Source organism: Crotalus tigris, unplaced genomic scaffold, assembly GCF_016545835.1.
Source record: "Crotalus tigris isolate CLP2741 ecotype Arizona unplaced genomic scaffold, ASM1654583v1 scf7180000020908.629646, whole genome shotgun sequence".
Classification (NCBI taxonomy): Eukaryota; Metazoa; Chordata; class Lepidosauria; order Squamata; family Viperidae; genus Crotalus; species Crotalus tigris.
The window spans coordinates 124,128-139,507 of record NW_024098249.1 but is presented as its reverse complement, the minus strand read 5'-3'; the positions used below and the strand labels follow the sequence as shown (position 1 = coordinate 139,507).

The 15,380-nt window shown below is 45.7% G+C and overlaps 1 protein-coding gene across 1 annotated transcript in view; it reads right to left on the bottom strand.

Annotated features, from left to right (window-relative positions):
* Window positions 1-1,346: 1,346 nt before the first annotated feature.
* The window catches only part of NAPRT (nicotinate phosphoribosyltransferase), a 36,780-nt gene continuing 22,746 nt past the window's right edge, over window positions 1,347-15,380 (bottom strand). Inside the window, exons 8-13 of the mRNA XM_039368721.1 lie at window positions 13,225-13,309; window positions 10,177-10,257; window positions 8,701-8,803; window positions 6,970-7,127; window positions 3,490-3,597; window positions 1,347-2,203 (exon numbers count right to left, since the gene is read on the bottom strand). Of these exons, the coding sequence (XP_039224655.1) occupies window positions 2,141-2,203; window positions 3,490-3,597; window positions 6,970-7,127; window positions 8,701-8,803; window positions 10,177-10,257; window positions 13,225-13,309 (598 nt within the window). The 3' untranslated portion in view covers window positions 1,347-2,140. The remainder of the gene's footprint in view (window positions 2,204-3,489; window positions 3,598-6,969; window positions 7,128-8,700; window positions 8,804-10,176; window positions 10,258-13,224; window positions 13,310-15,380) is intronic.

Genomic DNA, 15,380 nt, shown 5'->3' with positions numbered 1-15,380 from the left:
CTCTTCTCCCTTCCGTTCCTCTTCTCTTCTCCCTTCCCTTTCTCTCCCCTTCCCTTTCTTCCATCTTCCATCATCTCTTTTCCCGTTTTCCTCTTCCCTTCTTCTCTCCCTTCCCTCTTCCCCCTTCCATTCTTCTCCTCCCTTCCCTCCACTCTTCCCTTTCTCCTCCTCCCCTTCTCCCTTCCCTTCTTCTCTTCCCTCCACTCTTCTCCCTTCTCCTCTCCCCTTCCCCTCTTCTCCTTTTCCCTTCCTCTTCTTTTCCTCTTCCCTTCCCTCTTCTTCTCTCCTCTTCCCTTTCTCTTCTCTCCTCCTTTGCAGTATCCTTGTTCACTCTCCCAAGCTCTTTCTCACACAGGTAGTCCTCAACTTACAACAGCTCATTTAGTGACTGTTCACGCTTACAATGGCACTGGGAAAAAAAGGGACTTAGGACCGCTTTTCACACTCGCGACCCTTGCAGCCTCCCCCAGGTCACGTGATCAAAATTCAGATGCTTGACGACTGGTTCGTACTTATGACGGTTTCAGTGTCCCAGGATTACGCGATCCCCTTTTGCGACCTGACCAGAGTCGGGGGGGGAGGGGGAACCAGATTTGTTTAACGACCTCACGACTCATTAACAACAGCAGTAATTCACTTAATAACAGTCATCAAATGGGGCAAAACTCCTGTGACGACTGTCTTACTCAAGCCAAGGAAATCTGGGGCTTGACTGTGGTCGTAAAGCGAGGACTACCTGTGCCATTCCAAAAAAAAGAAATCCAATCCTTATGCCTGGAAGGGCTCCAGTTTGAAGAAAAAGGATGTTGTCAAACACCTTGCACAAGGCACAGCTGGTACGACGGTCCGTTTAGCGGCCGTTCAGAGTTGCGACGGCGCTGGAAAAAAGGGACCCGTGACCGTTTTCACTGTGACGTCCCCCCCCCAGGGTCACGTGACCAAAACTCAGAGGCTTGGCAATAGACTCGTACTTACGACCGTTGCCGTGGGCCAAGGTCAAGCCACAAGAAAAGTCATAAAAAGGGGGGGGGAGAGAGAAAAACTCAACTTTAACCAATGTCAGAAATCCAGGGCTCCGTCGTTAAGTCGAGGACCGCCCGTCAACTCGGGAGGTTTTTCCAGGCGCTCCTCAAACAAGGATCAACCCCAACCAGCAAAAGGGGAGGGGGGAAAGCCCCCCACCCCCACCCTCCGTGTCCACCCTGAGCCTCTGGAATTAGCAAACCGCAAGGTGTTTGTGGGCTGATGAGCGTGCAAAGAGAGATCGCGTTCATGGGTGTGTGTGTGTGGGGGGGGGGGGGGAAAGACACACAATTCTCCAAGCAAGAAAAGGCACATAAAGGTGCAGTGTTACCAAAGGCTTTTGTTCTGGGGGGGGGGGGAGAAGAGGTGAAGGGACACGGGGGCCCTCACTTGATACAGCCAGCAAATTCTCTAGCCTAGGGGTCTGCAAATGTGGCCGCTTTAAGACTTGTGGACTTCAACTCCCAGAATCCCCCAGCCAGCCATTGGGAGTTGAAGTCCACAAGTTTTAAAGCAGCCGCAGAGACCCCCCCCCTTTGCTCTAGCCTGGGGGGGGGAACTCTCTGCTTTCTCCAACTGTGAGTCAAAGTGGCAAACAAATACATCAGATCTGGGGTGGGTGGGCTGTGAAGAGTGGGAGAGGCAGGTCACTGTTCTGACCTCACCAATGGCTATCAACATCCCCCTGCCTGCATCCCGCCAGCGATTTGTCTCTCGTCCGGCCGCACCCTTAAGCTGGAACGCAAACAAAATAAAAATAAAATTGGCCAGGTTCTTCTATCAACCCAACAAACCGAGATCACAGGGGGGGGGGTTTCCAGCAGAGAACGACCCTCCACTCTCTCCTAATGGCTTGGCCGGGATTCCGATGATCTCCCAGCCAGTTCCTTGGGAGGGGGGAGGCCGGGACTTGTGTGTGCAGGTGTGTGATGCAGAGGAACCAAGTTGGAGAGAGGTCGGAGTGTCGACACGCTTTGGAAGTGAAACGCTTGTGTTGGGTTTGGGGAGTCCACAATCCCCAATCGTTTGGGGTCTTGTTCAGTCCCGAGGACGGAAAAGGTGGCGCGTCCTCGCCACCGCCGCCGGAGGGTTCCAGTTTGCGATGCCGGAGTGACGCTCAGGAGCTGTTGTCCTTCTGCAGGTCGAGGAGGAGCAGGTAGAGTTTTTTCGTGACGGCCACCTGAGATGGAAGCAAACCGAGGTTTAAGTGACTGGAGCCTAGATGGGGAGGGAAGTAAAAGGATTGCAAGATTGGCTGGGAAACTGTCACAGAAGGTTGAAAATGAAGATCGCGGGACTGAGACAGCAGCCCAATAGCACTGAAACAGCCATAGTTTGCTCAAATTTCATTACTTTAGGAGCCCTGAGCCCCTGATCTGGGACACCTTCTTTAAGTCAGCCCACCTGAGGCACCTTGGATCCAAAATTATCGCCTGATGATGCAGTTTCGCCCAGGTAAAGGTCATGACAGCCAAGAATTTTAGCAACATACAGACAGAATGGAAGAATAGAATAGAATAACAGAGTTGGAAGGGACTTTAGAGGTCATCTAGTCCATCCCCCTGCTCAGGCAGAAGACCCTGCCTACACCATTTCAGACAAATGGTTGTCCAATCTCTTCTTAAAAACTTCCAGTGTTGGAGCATTCACAACTTCTGGAGGCAGGTTGTTCCACTGGTTAATTGTTCTAAGTGTCAGGAAATTTCTCCTCAGTTCTAGGTTCCTTCTATCTATCTATCTATCTATCTATCTATCTATCTATCTATCTATCTATCTATCTATCTATCTATCTATCTATCTATCTTCTAACCATCCATCATCTATCTATCTATCTATCTATCTATCTATCTATCTATCTATCTATCTATCTATCTATCCATCCATCTATACCTATGTGTCTGTCTGTCTCTGTCAATATCTATCTATCTATCTATCTATCTATCTATCTATCTATCTATCTATCTATCTATCTATCTATCTTCTAACCATCCATCATCTATCTATCTATCTATCTATCTATCTATCTATCTATCTATCTATCTATCTATCTATCCCTATGTGTCTGTCTGTCTGTCTGTCTATATCTACCTACCTACCTACCTACCTACCTATCTGTACCTATGTGTCTGTCTGTCTGTCTATCTATCTATCTATCTATCTATCTATCTATCTATCTATCTATCTATCTATCTATCTATCTATCTATCTATCTATCTAGATGATAGACAGATGATATAGATAAATAGATGATAAATGATAGATGGATAGATAGATACAGTAGATAGACAGACAGAGAGGGGGGTTGGTGGATATTAGAGTCCCAAATTCTGCCTCTCCTTGATCTATTTTATGCCCCCTAATGGTCCAACATCCAGCCTTTCTTTCTATCTAATGTGGCCTTTTTGAGCAAAATGGGATTTTACGAGATGGTTCGCCCCCCCCCCGTTTCCTCCCCATCCCCCATACCTGGTAGGCCTCTGGATCCTGCAGCCTCTTGTGGACAGGATTGAGCTTATCCAAGGACGTCTGAGCGTGAGCCTTGATCTCCCTGAGGTTGGGGAGGGACTGGCAAATCTTTGGGATGAGAAAAGCAGAACAAAAAGCCCCTCTGTCAGGGCCGAATCGGCCTTTCGCCTGTATTCCACTTTGCTCGCAGCCTGACCGAGAAAAGGGGAGGAGGGGGGATGGAATGCAAGGGGGGGGGATTGCATCTGAGTATTGAGGACCCACTGAGCAGGTGGACTAGCGTGGCTGGCTGGTTTCCCACAACAAAATGCACAGAAGTGGACGTGATGGACTCTGGGTGGCCCACAGGGAGAGGGGGAAATTAACTATGCTAGCTTTTCCCAAAGATGCTTTTTCAAGAGGCCACTGGACCTTCTTGTTTTTCTTTGAAGACGTTTCGCTTCCCATCCAAGAAGCTTCTTCAGCTCTGACTGGGTGGTGGGGAAGGGAAGGATTTATACTCCTTGCAGACTTTCTTTCTTTCTTTCTTTCTTTCTTTCTTTCTTTCTTTCTTTCTTTCTTTCTTTCTTTCTTTCTTTTTCTTTCTCTTTCCTTCCTTTCTTTCCTCTTTCCTTTCTTTCACTCTCTCTTTTTTTCTTTCTGTCTCTCCTATCCTTCTCTTTCTTTACCTCCCATCTTCCTCTTCCTCTTTCCCTTTCACCCTCCTCCCAAAGGTGCTTTTTCAAGAGGCAACTGGACTTTCTTTGTTTTTCTTTGAAGACGTTTCGCTTCTCATCCTAGAAGCTTCTTCAGCTCTGACTGGATGGTGGGGAAGGATTTATATTCCTTGCAGACTTTCTTTCTTTCTCTTTCTTTTCTTTCTTTCTCTCTCTCTCTCTCTTTTCTTTCTGTCTCTCTTATCCTTCTTCTCCTTTGCTTCCCATCTTCCTCTTCCTCTTTCCCTTTCCTCTTTCTCCCAAAAGTGCTTTTTCAAGAGGCAACTGGACTTCCTTTGTTTTTCTCTGAAGATGTTTCTCTTCTCATCCTAGAAGCTTCTTCAGCTCTGACTGGATGGTAGGGAAGGATTTATATTCCTTGAAGACACTTTCTTTCTTTCTTTCTTTCTTTCTTTCTTTCTTTCTTTCTTTCTTTCTTTCTTTCTTTCTTTCTCCTTTCTTTCTTTCTCTCTCTCTCTCTCTTTTCTTTCTGTCTCTCTTATCCTTCTTCTCCTTTGCTTCCCATCTTCCTCTTCCTCTTCCCCTTTCCTCCTTCTCCCAAAGCTGCTTTTTCAAGAGGCAATTGGACTTTCTTTGTAGATGTTTCGCTTCTCATCCTAGAAGCTTCTTCAGCTCTGACTGGATGGTGGAGAAGGGAAGGATTTATACTCCTTGCAGACAGCCGGTCATTTGCATCCTTTCAGAGAGCCGTTGAGGCCGCTTGGAGGTTTGTCAAAATCTACATTTTGGACAGAGAGGACCGCTGGTTTAAAAGAGGGATCAAAGAGGCCATCTAGGTCAAAATTGAACCCCCCTCCCTCAACAGAGGGGGAGGGATAGGACATCATCTATCTCCAGTCTACCACCCAATCCTTTCAGCAGCTCCAAGAAGGCTCTACCCCCATATGCACCACTCAGGTGACCCTGAGGACACAAGTAAACCTCCAAGTGGCCTCAACGACTCTTTAAAAGGAGGCAAATGACCAGCTGTCTGCAAGGCGTATAAATCCTTCCCTTCCCCACCATCCAGTCAGAGCTGAAGAAGCTTCTGGGATGGGAAGCGAAACGTCTTCAGAAGAAAAACAAGGAAGTCCTGAATCTTTGGCTTAAATGTGATCTGGATAACTGACAACCTCCCTAGACATATGCTAGCTTTTGAGCGGGAAACCGAGAGCTGGTTTTGCTTCCTTCTGTGTCCGTGGGGTTCATTCCGTAAAGTTTTCTACTTTGGGTCAAATAATATCCCAGGAATCTCTTTTTCTGGATCCCGCCAACTGGACAGTGGACACCTTTTCTATTTTTGTGGTTGTTAGTTGCGAAGTCGTGTCCGACCCATCGCGACCTCATGGACCACGTTCCTCCAGGCCTTCCTGTCCTCTACCATCTTCTGGAGTCCATTTAAGCTGACGCCTCCTGCTTCAGTGACTCCATCCAGCCACCTCATTCTCTGTCGTCCCCTTCTTCTCTTGCCCTCCATCTTTCCCAGCATCAGGCTCTTCTCCAGGGAGTCCTTCCTTCTCATTAGGGGGCCAAAGGACTTGAGTTTCCACTTCAGGATCTGGCCTTCTCAAGAGCAGTCGGAGTCGATCTCCTCCAGGACTGACCAGTTGGATCGCCTTGCAGTCCAGGGGACTCGCAGGAGTCTTCTCCAGCACCAGAGTTCAAAGGCCTCCATTCTTTTTAATTCCATTTAAATTTAAATTAAATTCCATTTAAGCTCACACTTCCTGCTTCAGGGACTCCATCCAGCCATCTCATTCTCTGTCGTCCCCTTCTTCTCTTGCCCTCCATCTTTCCCAGCATCAGGCTCTTCTCCAGGGAGTCCTTCCTTCTCACTGGATGGCCAAAGGACTTGAGTTTCAACTTCAGCATCTGGCCTTCTCAAGAGCAGCAAACACAGGGAGTCCTGGACTTACAATCGTTCGTTTAGTGACCGTTCAGAGAGACGACGGCGCTGAAAAAAGCGACTTGAGGACCGTTTTTCATCCTTGCGACCGTTGCAGCCCCCTCAGGGCGACGTGATCAGGATTCAGATGCTTGGGACCTGACTCTTTTACAGCATCCTGAGGGGGTCACGGGATCCCTTTTTCAGACCTTCTGACAAGCGAACTCCGTGGGGGAATCCGGATTCGCTTAACGGCCGCACGATTCCCTTAAACCAGTGGTTCTCAACCTGGGGGTCGGGACCCCATTTGGGGTCGAACGACCATTTCACGGGGGTCGCCAAACAACGCAGTCCGCCATTTTTCCCCCCCTTTTCCTTAGCTGTGCTACTCCCTTTTATTCTCTTGGCTTTTGAAAGCCAATAGAATAGACTCTCTTGAATAGAGTCTAATTCTATTGGCTTTCAAAAGCCAATAGGAATTGTCCAGGCTGTCTCTGCCCTGCTGAGCCCACCAAAAGTCCCCTTCTGCAAACGGTGCTGCACCAGTTGAGTAGTCCTTGACTTACGACCGGTTGAATAGTCCTCGACTTATGACCGGTTGGGGGGTCGCGGCATTAAAAAGGTTGAGAACCACTGCCTTAAATGGCTGCAGCGATTCGCTAAGTGACTGACTTAGCAAACTCCGGTCCCAAGGACCAGGAGGAGGACGGCCTGCTCCATTGCGCGTCGTCACCCAAACCTCCCCGTGGAAGAAAAGGAACTTTTAAGATCTTATATTTATCTCCTCTTTGGGAATGAGATTGCATCACACCTGGGGGGGGGGGGAGAGAAACCCTGAGGTAATTCTGCTGCAGGACAGCCCGGATTCCCAAGAAAAGCAGAAGGAATTTGCCACCATACCTGCCCGTCTTTAAAGTAGACGAGGTGAAGGATCTCCACGGAAGCAGGAACCACCTTCCCAGCCTTCTCGCTGGCGGTCAGTGGCCAAAACTCAAACTCCTGGCCAACCTCGGGGGCCGCCTCTTCTTCCAGGGCCATGAGGTCCATGCATGGGAAGCCTGCAGAGAAGCAGAAGATGTAAGGTGGTACAGGTTAGTTAGTCCTCGACTTACGACGGTTGCCGTTGTAACTTCGGTCCCTAAGTGAAGGGCCGCCCTACAGCACAGCCTTCTTAGAATCAAGGTAGATTACTCGGTTAAGAGATCCCAGCTTGCATGCAATCACGTGGCCATGCTCGGATGCAGAAAGAGGCTTCAGTTGCTTTTTGATTCCCTGCCCCATTAATATTAACATTAATATTAACATGGGGAGGGTCCTTACCAGAGGCAGAAAATGCCCCATGAGGAACAGCTGCAACTATGGCTGATGACCTAGTCCAGGGGTAGGCCACCTTGGCTCTTTTATGACTCGTGGACTTCAATTCCTGAGCCAGCCATGCTGAGAGGAAAGGGGGAGGTTTCCAAGCTGAGCCATGCTGGCTCAGGAATTCTGGGAGTTGAAGTCCACCAGTCATAAAAGAGCCAAGTTTGAAGACTCCTGTCTTAAATCTAACAAACAAAATGGAGGCTGGCTGAGGAATTCTGGGAGTTGAAGTCCATGAGTCATAAAGGGGACATGGTTCCCCCATGCTGGCTCAGGAATTCTGGGAGTTGAAGTCCACGAGTCATAAAAGAGCCAAGGTTGCCTACTCCTGACTTAATCTACACCTTCTCTATCCTACCCAAAAGCATCATGGGAAGCTTGTGTTGACCATGGCTGGGGCTGGGGGTCAATATGTGTGGGCTTTTTTTCCCCTTAACTCATACATTTATCATTTTAGCTTACCATTTCTAAATCATTTACTAGAACGGGAGTAGTGTGGCAGGAACATATCTCTGCAAGAATGGATGGAAGAATTCAGATTCTAAATGGGGGGGGGGTGTCCAACCTTAGCTACTCTAAGACCTGTGGACTTTTAAGATTTGTGGACTTCAACTCTCAGAATTCTTCAGTCAGCAAAGACCTACAGCAGGGGTGTCCAATTCTTGGCAACTTTAAGACCTGTGGACTTTAAGATTTGTGGACTTCGACTCCCAGAATTCTCCTTGGCGACCTTAAGACCTGTGGACTTTAAGATTCGTGGACTTCAACTCCCAGAATTCTCCTTGGCGACTTTAAGACCTGTGGACTTTAAGATTCGTGGACTTCAACTCCCAGAATTCCCCTTGGCAATTTTAAGACCTGTGGACTTCGACTCCCAGAATTCCCCTTGGCGACTTTAAGATCTCTGGACTTCAACTCCCAGAATTCCCCTTGGCAATTTTAAGACCTGTGGACTTTAAGATTTGTGGATTTCGACTCCCAGAATTCCCCTTGGCGACTTTAAGACCTGTGGACTTCAATTCTCAGAATTCTGGGAATTGAAGTCCACAGGTCTTCAAGTTGCCAAAGTTGGACATCACTGTTCTAGATGACCCTTTGGGGAGGGGCTTGCACACCACCTGGCTCCTTCACAAATTGGGCCACAGTACCTCCGCCCCCAACTCTACTTCCATCAAGCACGGAAGGTCTCTGTTAAGAAAATTCTCGCCTTTCGAAAATACCAGGAAGGTGGGTAGGGAGTTCCAGTCAAAGGTGGTTAACCCAATTTACCTGCATCATCCCAAAGTCTGTAGACCACTTTCCGTCCAGGCAAGGTTGTCTTCTCTGGGTCTTCGGTCACTTTCAGCCTTGGAGAACCGTTGACTTCCACCAGCTAAAGATGGAGCAAAACGCAAGAAAGTTAATGACGCTTGACCTCATTGAGGACCCCTGCGCTCAGAGCAACAAAGGTGATCAGGGGACTGGAGGCTAAAGCATATAAGGAACGGCTGCTGGAATTGTATATGTCTAGTTTACTGAAGAGAAGGACGAAGGGGGACAGGATAGCAGTCTTCCAGTATCTCAGGGGCTGCCCCAAAGAAGAGGGAGTCAAGCTCTTCTCCAAAGCGCCTGAAGGCAGGACAAGAAGCAACGGGTGGAAACTAATCAAGGAGAGAAGCAACCTAGAACTAAGGAGAAACTTCCTGACAGTGAGAACAATTAACCAGTGGAACAACCTGCCTCCAGAAGCGGTGAATGCTCCGACACCGGAAGTTTTTTAAGAAGAGACTGGACAGCCATTTGTCTGAAATGGTATAGGGATTCCTGCCTGAGCAGGGGGTTGGACTAGATGACCTCCAAGGTCCCTTCCAACTTTATTATTATTATTATTAAAATGTGGTACCCTGCCTTATCGTTGAGAGGCGTGGCATATAAATTTAATAAATAAAATGGTGTAATTAAGAGGTCCTGGGTGCTCCCTGTGCTTGGCTGGTTTCTTGCAGACGTTTCTTTACCCAAGTAGGTGCTAGCCCTGAGGATGTTCCCTAGCTGGGTAATGAAACGTCTGCAAGAAAACAGCCAAGCTCAGAGATCACCAAGGACCCCCCAGTCTTTCTCCTCCTCCTCCTTCATAAACCCCACTTTCTTCTAGCATGGATGACGTTTGGGTCATGAAACATCTGAAAAAAAAAAACCGCCCAGCTCGGAGAGCACCCAGGACCCCTCATTACAGTATTTTATTTATTAAATTTAATAAATAAATTCATCCTCCCCTTCTCCTCCTCTTCCTCCTTCTCCTCCATAAACCCCACTTTTTTGTAGCACGGATGACGTTACCTCGTTTGGGTCATGAAACGTCTGCAAGAAAATCACCCAGTTTGGAGAGCACCAAGGAACCCTCATTATAGTATTTTAGTTATTAAATTTAATAAATAAATTCCTCCTCCTCCTCCTCTTCTAGAGTCAGAAGTTCTAGACCAGAGCTGGGGACCGATGGCTTGTGGACTTCAATTGATGGCTTGTGGACTCCCTTGATGGCTTGTGGACTTCAATTCCCAGAATCCTTGGGCTTCTCCAGCTCAAATTCCTGGAATTCTGGGAGTTGAAGTCCTCAAGAGGCCATCGTTCCCCACCTCTGCTCTACAGGTGGATCCCTCTCCCCTGCCTCACAGCACAATTCCTGGCTTGCAAAGGCTGCCCTAGAGAAGCAATCTGGCTTTTGGTCAACCTCCCCTCTGCCCCCCAAAGAGCAGAGGGGTTAATTACCTTGTAGACGCAGCCTAAGGTCGTCTGTAGAGGACACGTCACCAGATGGGTCCCAACGCCAATCATATCGATTTCGTTGCCCTGCGAGGAACACAACGAGACCAAAGGGGAACTCCTGAGCCCAGATTTACAGACTGATCATACACACACACACACAAATCTCACAAGGTCACACCAATCGGGGCAGGTCAGACTTTTGAACCTCATGGGAGCGGTGTCCTCTCCTGGTATCACGGGGGCTGGAGGACCCCAAGTACAGACCCTGTATTACAGGGGTCTTCAAACTCGGCCCTTTTAGGACTCGTGGACTTCAACTCCCAGAATTCCTCAGCTAGGCACACATGCCTGGCTGAGGAATTCTGGGAGTTGAGGTCCACGAGTCCTAAAAGGGCCGAGTTTGAAGACCCCTGCTCTAACACTGGAAGTTTTTAAGAGGAGACTGGACAGCCATTTGTCTGAAATGGTATTGGGTTTCCTGCCTGAGCAGGGGGTTGGACTAGATGACCTCCAAGGTCCTTTCCAACTTTATTATTATTATTACTACTACTATTATTATTGTTGATCATCGCACAGTCAGCCAGATGTTCAGACTGGATTTGGCATTTTGTCTACCTATCGAGTCCTTACCCAGGACCTGGGATAGGCAGATGTGGATGTTTGATGGTATTACAGATATCGTCGCAGGATGGAAGCAGTTCCTAGTAAGGCCGCCTTTTGCAATTGACTAATAGCGAATTTGTCAATGCCGATGGTGTTCAAGTGGTGCTCCAGTTGTTTTGGGATTGCACCCAAGGAGCCTATGACTATTGGTACTACCCTTGCTTGCTTTTGCCACAGTCTTTCTATTTCTATTTGTAGGTCTTTGTATTTTGTTATCTTCTCCAGTTCTTTCTCTTCTATTCTGCTATCTCCAGGCACTCCAACGTCCACTATCCAGACTTTTTTGTCTTTCTTATCGACAATTGTTAAGTCTATTATTATTAATATTATTATTATTATTGAGTAGCCTGGGTCTTTCTTCTCTCCTGTCTAATAATATAGGCTGTTCTTAACTTTCAACCATTCATTTAGTGACCGTTCCAAGTTACAACGGCATCGAAAAAACCAAATTACGGCCTTTTTTCACGCAAATATTTAAGCATCAAACTCAGGCACTCTTTTTTTTTAAAATTTTTTTTTTTAAATTTCCCATCAGTGTCCAAAATGTCTCTAATTGTTTATAATTTCAGAGCAAGCTATATTTGGGTAACCAAAAGCTTCCCTTATTCAAACTTATTCAAACACTCATGGGAAATTAAAATTAAAAAAAGAAAAGCGAAAACAGGATACTGATTGAACAGATGGAATGGAAATTTTAGGGTCAGTGGTGTAAGTAAGATGCGGACTCCCCTAATATAAATATGGGGTGATAATCCGGATTGCTCTGATCGTTTCCAAAATAGAAGAAGTGCATTATTTGTATCACACCGCACCACTATCACAACACAAGTAGTTCTTCAGCGACTAAAAATACACAATATTCCATTTCGAACTGTGTACAGTCCTTCCTACCACACCCTTCTTTGGAAAAAACACACACTTCTCCCTGTGCTTCGGCATATGACTTTTAATTGTTCGATTACTCATATTTTTTCCCCTCGTTTACTTATTTCATCCAATTCACACAGCAGTCCATCTCCTATGTGTGACTCTAGGCAGCTCACAAGTGAAAACAACAACAACAAAAAAGCCACATCAATAAAAATAACTACAAGTTAAAAGAGTTAAAAGAATATTATATAATTAGAAAAACAACGCTTGGAATCCAGATTAAGGTTTAATCATTTTGCAGAATATGTTCAGTAGACATCAGCTGCGCTTGCGCAATGCAGGTTCAAACGAAAACAAAAACACTGAAACCCAGCAATTGCGTTTTTACAATACCTTAAACTGGGTCACTTTTAAACTCTGTTAGTTTTTTGTGCAAAACCAGCCAATTTGGTTCAACATTCAATGTTTGATGCAAATTTAGGAAATGCACTCCGTGTGCATTTGAACTGTGACAAATATACAATGTGAACATTTTAAGAGCATTATCAGGATACTTATTAAAGTTTAGCTCTCTTCAGCTGGAACAAAGGAGAATGTGTCAGAATTTAAAAAAAACGGGAATAGAACGGGAGAATTTTGACTACTGCAAACTTTTAGCACACCATTGCAATATTAATATACTGCTTCAGGTTTTGGTCACCACACTACAAAAAAGATGTTGAGACTTTGGAAAAAAGTGCAGAGAAGAGCAACTAAGATGGTTAAAGGCCTGGAGACTAAAACATACGAAGAACGGCTGCAGGATTTGGGTTTGGCTAGTCTAGAGCAGGGGTAGGCAACCTTGGCTCTTTTATGACTGGTGGACTTCAACTCCCAGAATTCCTGAGCCAGCATGGCTCAGCTTGGAAACCTCTCCCTTTCTCCTCAGCATGGCTGGCTCAGGAATTCTGGGAGTTGAAGTCCACCAGTCATAAAAGAGCCGAGGTTGCCGACCCCTGATCTAGAGAAAAGAAGGACTGGGGGGGGGGACATGATAGCAAAATTCCAATAATTGAGGGGCTGCCACAAAGAAGAGGAGGGGGTCAACATATTTTCCAAAGCCCCTGAAGGCAGGACAAGAAGCAACGGATGGAAACTCATTAAGGAGAGAAGCAACCTGGAATTAAGGAGCAACTTCCTAACAGAACAATTAACCAGTGGAACAGCTTGCCACCAGAGGTTATGGCTGCTCCAACACTGGAGGTTTTTAAGAAGAGACTAGAGAGCTACTTGTCTGGCTCAGAAATTCTGGGAGTTGAAGTCCACAAGTCATAAAAGAGCCAAGATTGCCTACCCCTGGTATAGGTTCTCCTGCTTGAGTGAGGGGCTGGACTAGAAGACCTCCAAGGTCCTTTCCAGCTCTATTCTATTCCCATCCTCACTGCAAAAGGCAAGAAAGCTTTGGGGCCCCAGACAGCACCCTAAAATATTCCAGAATATTTCTCCACCCCATCCCAAGATGCTTCGCCGTATCCTCACCTCTTGAGATAATTCTTCCAAGCTCTGTTCACTGACATCGTTGCTTACCGTGATGGGTATCCTCTCAAACCATGGAACCTGGAAACTGGAAGGGAAGACACAGGGGTTAAGTGACACCCCCTTTTCCAGAGTCCCCTCATTTTTTCTGCTCCAACACACAACCACATCTGCAGCCTATGGTACCAAGGGGTCCAGCTTTCTCCACCAAGACTTTGTTAATGCCAGTAACAATATGGAAGATAGTAACTGAAATAGTAAAGCTTTATACAGGATTTGGACTTATTTAGATGAAATGTTACTGATTAAGAAAAAAAGAAGGAATGTTATTAATAAATGAATATTGTGTTAATGGGGAAAAAAAGTATGGAGAGACATTTGAAGTGTTAATTATGTATTTATGTTACCAATATGGAATATAGCAATTGAAATAGTAAAGCTTAATATAGGATTTGGATTTATTTAGATGAAATCTTATTGATGACTGTTCTGACTGACTTAGTTGTACTGAAATATATTAGCTTGAATATAATATACTACTAGAGGGAATAGAGAGAGGTGCATTTTTTTTTAAATGATTTAATTTTATATTTACGAGTATGATTTTGTATTTGGACAATTGCTTGCCCTGCCACCACAGTGATTCTTAAGCACTGGTTTGTAAAATGAAAGAATAAAACTTGTTTTTGTTTTTTTAAGATTTTCTTAGTGCCACAAAAACGGAAAGATACCTTAATTTATCCCACAATAGATAAATGGCTGGGAAAAAAAAAAAAAAAACAGATGGAACTAGCAGAGATGGCTAAATTGCCTGTTCGAATCAAAGAAAAGAATACATCCAATTTCATTTTCTACTTGGAAGCCACTTCTGGGTTTTGTGCCCGCCATGTAAAAAAAAAAATAATGAAATTTTAAATTTGGATATTTTGCTGATCAGGTAAGTTTGTTGTTAGTATAGGACAGGGGTAGGCAACCTTGGCTCTTTTATAACTGGTGGACTTCAACTCCCAGAATTCCTGAGCCAGCCACGCTGAGGGGAAAAGGAGAGGTTTCCAAGCTGAGTCATGCTGGCTCAGGAATTCTGGGAGTTGAAGTCCACGAATCATAAAGCAGCCTAGGCCAGAGATAGGCAACCTTGGCTCTTTTATGACTTGTGGACTTCAACTCCCAGAATTCCTGAGCCAGATGGGGAAACTATGGCGCCATTCATGACTGGTGGACTTCAACTCCCAGAATTTCTGAGCCAGCACAGCTCAGCTTGGAAACCTCTCCCTTTCCCCTCAGCATGGCTGGCTCAGGACTTCTGGGAGTTGAAGTCCACCAGTCATAAAAGAGCCAAGGTTGCCTACCCCTGTCCTAAGTCCTCCTGCTCTAAGCAGTGAATCTCCTAGACCAGGGGTAGGCAACCTTGGCTCTTTTATGACTTGTGAACTTCAACTCCCAGAATTCCTGAGCCAGCCACACTGAAGGGAAAGGGAGAGGTTTCCAAGCTGAGCCATGCAGGCTGAGGAATTCTGGGAGTTGAAGTCCACAAGTCATAAAAGGCCCATGGTTCCCCATGCTGGCTCAGGAATTCTGGGAGTTGAAGTCCACCAGTCATAAAAGAGCCAAGATGGCCTACTCCTGGTACAGGATCAGCCTCATTTGGGGTAGATAAGAAGTTGTAGATTTTTATACTTGTTAATTACAATAACAGATTGTTAACAGAAGGCTTTGAAGTTTAACTTTGCCAATGATTAACCCATTCACTATTTTTTTCTTTATATATAGAATATATGACAGGTCAAGTTGGGTTGGAAATAGGTGTAGAAGCATATAAATTTTGGACCTGTTTCGCAAGGGGGGGGGGAGCTATTATTTTTGCAATATATCTGTCAGCGTTCCATTGGGGGGAGGGAGATAATATCTATTTTTGCTTTTTGTCCTTTTAATCCTTTAAAAAAAATGTTTTGGTCTGCTTTTGTTTTGTCCTTGTGAATTATTTCTCACTTTGTATTTTGTATTTTAATACTTCTGAATAAAACAGTACAAAAAGGAAACATGAGTTTGTCAAAGTAAAAGGTTTAGGCTGTAATGTTATTACAGGGAGTCTTCGGCTTACGATGACAATTGGGTCCAAAATTTCTGTTGGTAAGTGAATCAGTTAAGTGAATTTTGTC